This window comes from Ambystoma mexicanum, chromosome 13 (assembly GCF_040938575.1).
Source record: "Ambystoma mexicanum isolate Mex_15411 chromosome 13, UKY_AmexF1_1, whole genome shotgun sequence".
Lineage (NCBI taxonomy): Eukaryota > Metazoa > Chordata > Amphibia > Caudata > Ambystomatidae > Ambystoma > Ambystoma mexicanum.
Window position 1 is genome coordinate 18,387,775 of NC_090938.1, and position 10,404 is coordinate 18,398,178.

Here is a 10,404-nt window from a genome sequence, read left to right on the forward strand (position 1 = left end):
CACCATAAACAGGCAGTTTTCAACTGGCACAAGAAAACAAGCAGTGTTCAGCTGGCACAAAACAATAGGCACTGTTCACAAGAAACAGGCATTGTTCAGCTGGCATAAGAGAACAAGCATTGTTCGGCTGGCACCATAAAACAGGCAGTGTTCCACTGGCACAAGAAAACAAGCAGTGTTCAGCTGGCACAAGAAATCAGGTACTGTTCAAAAGAATCAGGCATTGTTCAGCTAGTACAAGAGCCAGGCAGTGTTCAGCTGGCATAAGAGAACAGGCATTGTTCAGCTGGCACCATAAAACAGGCAGTGTTCCACTGACACAAGAAAACAAGCAGTGTTCAGCTGGCACAAAATAATAGGCATTGTTCACAAGAACCAGGCAGTGTTCAGCTGGCAAAAGAGAACAAGCATTGTTCGTCTGGCACCATAAAACAGGCAGTGTTCAACTGGCACAAGAAAACAAGCAGTGTTCAGCTGGCACAAAACAATAGGCACTGTTCACAAGAAACAAGCATTGTTCATCTGGCATAAGAGAACAGGCAGTCAGTAGGCACCATAAAACAAGCAGTGTTCCACTGGCACAAGAAAACAAGCAGTGTTCAACTGGCACAAGAAAGCAGGCACTGTTCACAAGAAACAGGGATTGTTCGGCTGGTACAAGAAAACAGGCAGTGTTCAGCTGGCCCAAGAGAACATGCATTGTTGAGCTGGCACAAAACAGGCAGTGCTCAGCTGATACAAGAGAATAAGCACTGTTCAGCTTGTGCAATAAAACAGTGTTCAGCTGGCACAAAAAAACAGGCCCCGTTCACAAGAAACTGTCATTGTTCGGCTGGCATAAGTGAACAGGCAGTCTTTAGCTGGCACCACAAAAAAGGCAGTGTTCCACTTGCACTAGAAAACAAGCAGTGTTCAACTGACACAGGAAAGCAGGCACTGGTCACAAGAAATAGGCATTGTTCAGCTGGCACAAGAGAACAGGCAGTTTTCAGCTAGTACAAAAACTCAGCAGTGTTCAGCTGGCAAAAGAGAACAGGCAGTGGCCCGCTGGTACATAAAAACAGGCATTGTTCAGCTGGCATAAGAGAACAGGCAGTCAGTTGGCACCATAAAACAGGCAGTGTTCCACTGGCACAAGAAAACAAGCAGTGTTCAGCTGGCACAAGAAATCAGGCACTGTTCACAAGAATCAGGCATTGTTCAGCTAGTACAAGAGCCAGGCATTGTTCAGCTGGCACCATAAAACAGGCAGTGTTCCACTGGCACAAGAAAACAAGCAGTGTTCAGCTGGCACAAAATAATAGGCATTGTTCACAAGAACCAGGCAGTGTTCAGCTGGCAAAAGAGAACAGGCAGTCAGTTGGCACCATAAAACAAGCAGTGTTCCACTGGCACAAGAAAACAAGCAGTGTTCAACTGGCACAAGAAAGCAGGCACTGTTCAGAAGAAACAGGGATTGTTCGGCTGGTACAAGAAAACAGGCAGTGTTCAGCTGACACAAGAGAACAAGCACTGTTCATCTGGTGCAATAAAACAGTGTTCAGCTGGCACAAAAAACAGGCCCCGTTCACAAGAAACTCTCATTGTTCGGCTGGCATAAGAGAACAGGCTGGCACCACAAAAAAGGCAGTGTTCCACTTGCACTAGAAAACAAGCAGTGTTCAACTGGCACAGGAAAGCAGGCACTGGTCACAAGAAATAGGCATTGTTCAGCTGGCACAAGAGAACAGGCAGTTTTCAGCTAGTACAAAAACTCAGCAGTGTTCGGCTGGCAAAAGAGAACAGGCAGTGTCCAGCTGGTACATAAGAACAGGCAGTGTTCCGCTGGCACAAGAAAAAGGGCAGGGTTTGGCTGGCAGAAGAGAACAAGCACTATTCAGCTGGCACAAGAAAACAAGAAGTATTCAGCTGACACAAGAAAATTGGCACTGTTCACAAGAAACAGGCATTGTTCAGCTGGCATATGAGAACAGGCAGTCTTCAGCTGGCACCATAAAACAGGCAGTGTTCCACTGGCACACGACAACAAGCAGTGTTCAGCTGGCACAAGAAAGCAGGCATGCTCACAAGAAACAGGCACTGTTCAGCTGGTACAAAGAAACAGGCAGTGCTCCACTGGCCAAAGACAACAAGCAGTGTTCAGCTGGCAAAAGACAATAGGCATTGTTCGGCTGGCACCAAAACACAGGCATTGTTCCACTGGCACAAAAAAACAAGCAGTGTTCAGCTGGCACAAAACAATAGGCACTGTTCACAAGAAATAGGCATTGTTTCATTGGCATAAGAGAACAGTGTTCCACTGGCACAAGAAAACAAGCAGTGTTCAACTGCCACAAGAAAGCAGGTACTGTGTTCAGCTGGTACACGAAAACAGACCATGTTCAGCTGGCACAAGAAACAGGCAGTGTTCAGCTGGCCCAAGAGAACAGGCATTGTTGAGCTGGCGCAAGAGATAAGGCAGTGCTCAGCTGGCACAAGAAACAGGGATTGTTCAGGTAGCATAAGAGAGCAGGCAGTCTTCAGCTGGCACAAGAAAGCAGGCAGTATTCCACTGGCACAAGACAACAATCAGTGTTCAGCTGGCACAAGAAAGCAGGCACTGTTCACAAGAAACAGGCATTGTTCAGCTGATACAAAAAACAGGCAGTGTTCCACTCACAGGACAACAAGCAGTGTTCAGCTGGCACAAGAAAGCAGGCACTGTTCACAGGAAACAGGCATTGTTCAGCTAGTACAAGAGCCAGGCAGTGTTCAGCTGGCATAAGAGAACAGGCCCCGTTCACAAGAAACTGTCATTGTTCGGCTGGCATAAGTGAACAGGCAGTCTTTAGCTGGCACCACAATAAAGGCAGTGTTCCACTTGCACTAAAAAACAAGCAGTGTTCAACTGACACAGGAAAGCAGGCACTGGTCACAAGAAATAGGCATTGTTCAGCTGGCACAAGAGAACAGGCAGTTTTCAGCTAGTACAAAAACTCAGCAGTGCTCAGCTGGCAAAAGAGAACAGGCAGTGGCCCGCTGGTACATAAAAACAGGCATTGTTCAGCTGGCATAAGAGAACAGGCAGTCAGTTGGCACCATAAAACAGGCAGTGTTCCACTGGCACACGACAACAAGCAGTGTTCAGCTGGCACAAGAAAGCAGGCATGCTCACAAGAAACAGGCACTGTTCAGCTGGTACAAAGAAACAGGCAGTGCTCCACTGGCCAAAGACAACAAGCAGTGTTCAGCTGGCAAAAGAGAATAGGCATTGTTCGGCTGGCACCATAACACAGGCATTGTTCCACTGGCACAAGAAAACAAGCAGTGTGCAGCTGGCACAAAAAATAGGCAGTGTTCACAGGAAATAGCCATTGTTTCGCTGGCATAAGAGAACAGGCAATCTTCAGCAGGCACCATAAAACAGGCAGTGTTCCACTGGCACATGAAAACAAGCAGTGTTCAACTGGCACAAGAAAGCAGGTACTGTTCACAATAACCAGGCATTGTTGATCTGGCACAAGTGAACAGGCAGTGTTCAGCTAGTACAAGAACCAGGTGGTGTTCAGCTGGCACAAGAGAACAGGCAGTGCTCGGCTGTCACAGGGATTCTGAACCATGTCAGGATTTTTCAGCAGCAAGTAAGCAATTGGAAATATATTGTTGACCAATAACAACAAACAAAGAAGTCTTAACCAATAAGACAAGGTTATTTAAGGCAACAGGGCTGGTGCAGGAGAAACATGTTTGTGAAAAAGACTTGTGAACATAGCAGGGCTAAAGTAGTGGTTATAGCCATGGGACCCAAGGGTGTGGGTTTATGTTTGTTTATTAAGTTTATATAGCGCTTTAATCCAAAGCGCTTTACAACAAAACAACAAGATACAACAATGGAGAAGCAAGTTAAAAATCATGAGAAAAACCAGTGTAACAATATGTAAAACAGTTTCCTTGGATATTGGAGGTGGGGGAAAGCTGGGGGAAAGCTCAGACTCTGCGCAGTCATCGATTTGACTTTGAGCAGCTCAGCACACACACAGGCTCGTGGGGGCGCAGGCTAGTCCTTACCATTTTTGTAGGGCTTCTGGCAGTTTACTTTGTGCATGGACATACGAATAGAACCCGTTTTGAAATGACCCTTTCTTTCTCTCCCTCCCTCCTTCTCCCTCCCTCTCTCTTGCTCTCTCTCTCCCTCTCTCTCTATCCCTCTGTCTCTCTCTCTCCCTCTCTATCTCTCTGTCTCTCTCTCCTTCTCTCTCTCTCTCTCCCTTCCCCTCTCTCTCCCTGTCTCTCTCTTTCCCTCTCTCTCTCCATCTCTCTTTTTCCATTCCTCTCTCTCCCCCTCTCTTTCTCTCTCTCTCTCTCTCTCTCTCTCTCTCCATCCCATCTCTCTCTTGTATCTCTCTCTCCCTCTTCTCTCTCTCTTTCCGTCCCTCCATATCTTCCTGTCTCCCTCTGTCTCTTTCTGTCTCCCTCTCTCCCCCCTCTGTCTCTCTCTCTTTCCGTCCCTCTGTATCTTCTGCTCTCCCTCTGTCTCTCTCCGTCTCTCTCTCCCTCTCTCGCCCTGTCTCTTTCCATCTCCCTCGCTCTCTTCCTCTCTCTCTTCTCTCTCTCCCCCTCTGTCTCTCTCTTCCTCTCTCTCTCCCCCTCTCTCTCTCTCGCTCTTCCTCTCTCTCTGCTCTCTCCCCTCTGCCCCTCTCTCTCTCTCTCTCTCTCCCTCTCTGTCTCTCTCTTCCTCTCTCTTCTATCTCTTTTCCTCCCTTCCTCTCTCACCCTCTTCTCTCTCTCCCTCTTTTCTCTCTCTCTCTCTCTCTCTTTTCTCTCTCTTTCTCCCTTTTCTCTCTCTCTCCGTCCCTCCCTATCTTCCGCTCTCCCTCTGTCTCTCTCCGTCTCTCTCTCCCTCTCTCGCCCTGTCTCTCTCCATCTCCCTCGCTCTCTTCCTCTCTCTCTTCTCTCTCTCTCCCCCTCTGTCTCTCTCTTCCTCTCTCTTTTCTCTCTCTTCCTCCCTCCCCCTCTCTCCCTCTTCTCTGTCTCCCTCTTCTCTCTTTCTCTCTCTCTTTCCGTCCCTCCCTATCCTCTGCTCTCCCTGTCTCTCTGTCTCTCACTTCCTCTCTCTCTTCTGTCTCTCTCTTCCTCTCTCTTCTCGCCCCCCTCTCTCCCCTCTCTGTCTCTCTCTTCCTCTCTCTTTTCCTCCCTCCCCCTCTCTCCCTCTTCTTTCTCCCCCCTCTGTCTCTCTCTTCTTTCTCTCTTCCTCCCTCCATCCCTCGCCCTGTCCCTCCCCCTCTCTGTCTCTCTCTTCCTCTCCCTCTTCTCTCTCCTCCTCTTTCTCTCTTCACTCTCTCCCCCTCTCTCTCCCTCTGCCCCCCTCTCTCCCCCTTTCTGTCTCTCTCTCTCCCTCTTCCCCTCTCTCTCCTTCTGTCTCTCTCTTCTCTTTCTTCCTCCCTCCCCCTCTCTGTCTCTCTCTTCCTCACTCTCTTCTCTCTCCGCCCTCTCTCTCTCTCCCTCTGTCTCTCTCTTCCTCTCTCTTCTCTCTCTCTTCCTCCCTCCCTCCCTCCCTCACCCTGTCTCTCCCCCTCTCTCTCCATATCTCTCTCTTCCTCTCTCTCTCTCTCCCCCTCTCTCTCCCTCTCTGTCTCTCTCTTCTCTCTCTTCGTCCCTCCCCCTCTCTCCCTCTTCTCTCTTTCTTTCCGCCCCTCCCTATCTTCCACTCTCCCTCTGTCTCTCTCTTCTCTCTCCCCCCTCTCTCTCTCTCCCTCTCTGTCTCTCTATTCCTCTCTCGGCCTCCCTCCCCCTCTCTCTTCTCTCTCGTTTCCCCCCTCCCCCTCTCTCCCTCGTCTCTCTCTCTCCCCCCTCTCTCTGTCTCTCTCTTCCTCACCTCTCTCTCTTCTCTCTCTCTTCCTCCCTCCCCCTCCCTCTTCTCTCTCTGTTTCCATCCCTCCCTATCTTCCGCTCTCCCTGTCTCCCTCCCTCCCTCTGTCTCTCACTTCCTCTCTCTCGTCTCTCGCCCCCCCTCTTCCCCCTCTCTCTCTCTCCCTCTCTGTCTCTCCCTTCCTCTCTCTCTTCTCTCTCACCCCCCTCTCTCTTCTCTCTCTCTTTTCCTCCCTCCCCCCTCTCTCTTCTCTCTCTCTCTCTCTCTCTCTCCCCCTCTGTCTCTATCTTCCTCTCTCTCTTCTCTCTCCCTCCCTCTTCCCCCCCTCTCTCTCTCCCTCTCTGTCTCTCTCTTCCTCTCTCTCTTCTCTCTCGCCCCCTCTCTCTTCTCTCTCTTTTCCTTCCTCCCCCTCTCTCCCTCTTCTCTCTCTCCCTCTCTGTCTCTCTCTTCCTCTCTCTCTTCTCTCTCTCTTCCTCCCTCGCCCCTCTCCCTCTTCTCTCTTTCCATCCCTCCCAATCTTCCGCTCTCCCTGTCCCTCTCCCTCCCTCTCTCCCCCTCTCTCTCTCTCTGTCTCTTTCTTCCTGTCTCTCTTCTCTCTCCCCCTCTCTCTCTCCCTCTCTGTCTCTCCCTTCCTCTCTCTTCTCTCGTTTCCGCCCTCCCCCTCCCTCCCTCTTCTCTCTCTCCCCCTATCTCTCCCTCTGTCTCTCTCTTCCTCTCTCTCTTCTTTCTTCATCCTTCCTTCTCTCACCCTGTCCCTCCCCCTCTCTGTCTCTCTCTTCTTTCTCTCCCTCTTCTCTCTCTCCCTCTCTGTCTCTCTCTTCCTCTCTCTCACCCCTCTCTCTCCCTCTCTCCCTTTCTGTCTCTCTTCCTCTCTCTCTTCTCCCCCCACTCTCTCCCTCTCTGTCTCTCTCTTCCTCTCTCCTCTCTCTCTTTTCCTCCCTCCCCCTCTCTCCCTCTTCTCCCTCTCTCTCTCTTCCTCTCTCTCTTCTCTCGCCCCCTTCTTCCCCCTCTCTCTCTCCCTCTCTGTCTCTCTCTTCCTCTCTCTCTTCTCTCTGGCCCCCCTCTCTCTTCTCTCTCTTTTCCTTCCTCCCCCTCTCTCACTCTTCTCTCTCTCTCTCTCTGTCTCTCTCTTCCTCTCTCTCTTCCTCCCTCACCCCTCTCCCTCTTCTCTCTCTCTTTCCATCCCTCCCTATCTTCCGCTCTCCCTGTCTCTCTCCCTCCCTCGCTCCCCCTCTCTCTCTCCCTCTGTCTCTTTCTTCCTCTCTCTCTTCTCTCTCCCCCTCTCTCTCTCCCTCTCTGTCTCTCTCTTCCTCTCTCTTCTCTCTTTTCCTCCCTCCCCCTCTCTCCCTCTTCTCTCTCTCCCCCTATCTCTCCCTCTGTCTCTCTCTCTTCCTCTCTCTCTTCTTTCTCTCTTCATCCCTCTCTCCCTCACCCTGCCCCTCCCCCTCTCTCTCTCTCTCTTCTTTCTCTCCCTCTCTCCCTCTTCTCTCTCTCCCTCTCTGTCTCTCTCTTCCTTTCTCTCCCCCCTCTCTCTCCCTCTCTCCCCCTCTCTCTTCCTCTCTCTCTTCTCCCCCTCTCTCGCCCTCTGTCTCTCTCTCCCTCTCTCTTCTCTCTCTTTTCCTCCCTCCCCATCTCTCCCTCTCTCTTCCTCTGTCTCTCTCTTCCTCTCTCTCTTCTCTCTCTCTTCCTCCCTCCCCTCTCTCTCTTCTCCCCCCTCTCTCTCTCTCCCTCTCTATCTCTCTCTTCCTCTCTCTTCTCTCTTTTCCTCCATCCCCCTCTGTCTCTCTCTCCCTCTGTCTCTCTCTTCCTCTCTCTCTTCTCTCTCGGCCTCTCTCCCCCCTCTCTCTTCTCTCTCTCTTTTCCTCCCTCCCCCTCTCTCCCTCTTCTCCCTCCCCCCCTCTCTCTCTCTTCTTTCTCTCTTTTCCTCCCTCCCCCTCTCTCCCTCTTCTCCCTCCCCCCCTCTCTCTCTCTTCTCTCTCTCTTCCTCCCTCCCTCCCTCGCCCTGTCTCTCCCCCCTCTCTCTCTCCCGCCATCCCTCACCTGACCCCTGTCGCCACTTGCAGACTGCTGCGCGCAATGCATCCTGGCCTGCCTCTTCTGCGAGTTCCTGATGTTGTGTAACATCGCCTTGGATTGCGCCACCTGCGGCTCCTGCAGCTCGGACGAGTCGTGCTTCGTCTGCTGCTGTGGCTCGGGAGAATGTGGCGACTGCGACATGCCTTGCGACATGGACTGCGGCATCATCGACGCCTGCTGCGAGTCCGCGGACTGCCTGGAGATCTGCATGGAGTGCTGCGGCCTTTGCTTCTCCTCATGAGATGGGGTGCACACCCTCCAGATGTGAACTGAGGTGTAACCTCCAAGACGTCTATAAAGGCTTGTGTGGGCCAAAAGGATGAGATTGGAGGTTAGGCAACTGGATATGGGATAACTGACCCCAAGACTTGAGCAAATACCCAACGCCAAGCTGTGAGACAACGTATACTCCCAAAGAGCGAGTGGGAAGACAAGCCAGGAGTGCAGCCTTGAGGAAGTCAGAGAGTGGCCTCAAGACTGAGAAACAAGAAAACATGAAACTGCTGCAGCGACCAGCCTGAGATGCAAGGATCGAATGAGGCCTTGCCTAGTGCCACAGCTCAGGAGACTCCTGAGTCAGATGAGGCCTGGGATGGTGGACGTTCGTCATCACAGCGACATGCGGCCCATGTGATGCTGGTTCTGGCCCATTATGTCAGGGCTTACACCACCCACAGCAAGAGGACATGTGGGGGTGAATCTGGATAGGGTGCCCGGTATCATCAGGGCTCACACCACCCAGTGACAGGTGACCTATGTGATGCTAAGCCTAGGTAGGGCCAATGTCATCATCTGGGCTCACACCTCCCAGTGACAGGTGACCTATGTGATGCTAAGCCTAGGTATGGCCAATGTCATCATCTGGGCTCACACCACCCAGTGACAAGTGACCTATGTGATGCTAAGCCTAGGTAGGGCCAATGTCATCATCGGGGCTCACACCACCCAGTGACAGGTGACCTATGTGATGCTAAGCCTAGGTAGGGCCAATGTCATCATCGGGGCTCACACCACCCAGTGACAGGTGACCTATGTGATGCTAAGCCTAGGTAGGGCCAATGTCATCATCGGGGCTCACACCACCCAATGACAGGTGACCTATGTGATGCTAAGCCTAGGGGCCAATATCATCATCGGGGCTCACACCACCCAGTGACAAGTGACCTATGTGATGCTAAGCCTAGGTAGGGCCAATGTCATCATCTGTGCTCATACCTCCCAGTGACAGGTGACCTATGTGATGCTAAGCCTAGGTAGGGCCAATGTCATCATCTGGGCTCACACCACCCAGTGACAAGTGACCTATGTGATGCTAAGCCTAGGTAGGGCCAATGTCATCATCGGGGCTCACACCACCCAGTGACAGGTGACCTATGTGATGCGAAGCCTAGGTAGGGCCAATGTTATCATCGGGGCTCACACCACCCAGTGACAGGTGACCTATGTGATGCTAAGCCTAGGTAGGGCCAATGTCATCATCTGGGCTCACACCTCCCAGTGACAGGTGACCTATGTGATGCTAAGCCTAGGTAGGGCCAATGTCATCATCTGGGCTCACACCACTCAGTGACAGGTGACCTATGTGATGCTAAGCCTAGGTATGGCCAATGTCATCATCTGGGCTCACACCTCCCAGTGACAGGTGACCTATGTGATGCTAAGCCTAGGTATGGCCAATGTCATCATCTGGGCTCACACCTCCCAGTGACAGGTGACCTATGTGATGCTAAGCCTAGGTAGGGCCAATGTCATCATCGGGGCTCACACCACCCAGTGACAGGTGACCTATGTGATGCTAAGCCTAGGTAGGGCCAATGTCATCATCGGGGCTCACACCACCCAGTGACAGGTGACCTATGTGATGCTAAGCCTAGGTAGGGCCAATGTCATCATCGGGGCTCACACCACCCAATGACAGGTGACCTATGTGATGCTAAGCCTAGGGGCCAATATCATCATCGGGGCTCACACCACCCAGTGACAAGTGACCTATGTGATGCTAAGCCTAGGTAGAGCCAATGTCATCATCGGGGCTCACACCACCCAGTGAAAGGTGACCTATGTGATACTAAGCCTAGGTAGGGTCAATATCATCATCGGGGCTCACACCACCCACCCGTGACAGGTGACCTATGTGATGCTAAGCCTAGGTAGGGCCAATGTCATCATCAGGGCTCACACCACCCAGTGACAAGTGACCTATGTGATGCTAAGCCTAGGTAGGGCCAATGTCATCATCAGGGCTCACACCACCCAGTGACAGGTGACCTATGTGATGCTAAGCCTAGGTAGGGCCAATGTCATCATCAGAGCTCACACCACCCAGTGACAAGTGACCTATGTGATGCTAAGCCTAGGTAGGGCCAATGTCATCATCAGGGCTCACACCACCCAGTGACAAGTGACCTATGTGATGCTAAGCCTAGGTAGGGCCAATGTCATCATCAGGGCTCACACCACCCACCCAGTGACAGGTGACC

General features: G+C 51.8%; 1 protein-coding gene across 1 annotated transcript in view; it reads left to right on the plus strand.

The window, feature by feature from the left end:
* The window catches only part of LOC138520746 (zonadhesin-like), a 220,749-nt gene extending 210,564 nt beyond the window's left edge, over nt 1-10,185 (plus strand). Inside the window, exon 5 of the mRNA XM_069633029.1 lies at nt 7,912-10,185. Coding sequence (XP_069489130.1) covers nt 7,912-8,165 — 254 coding nt within the window. The 3' untranslated portion in view covers nt 8,166-10,185. The remainder of the gene's footprint in view (nt 1-7,911) is intronic.
* The last annotated feature ends 219 nt before the right edge of the window (nt 10,186-10,404 follow it).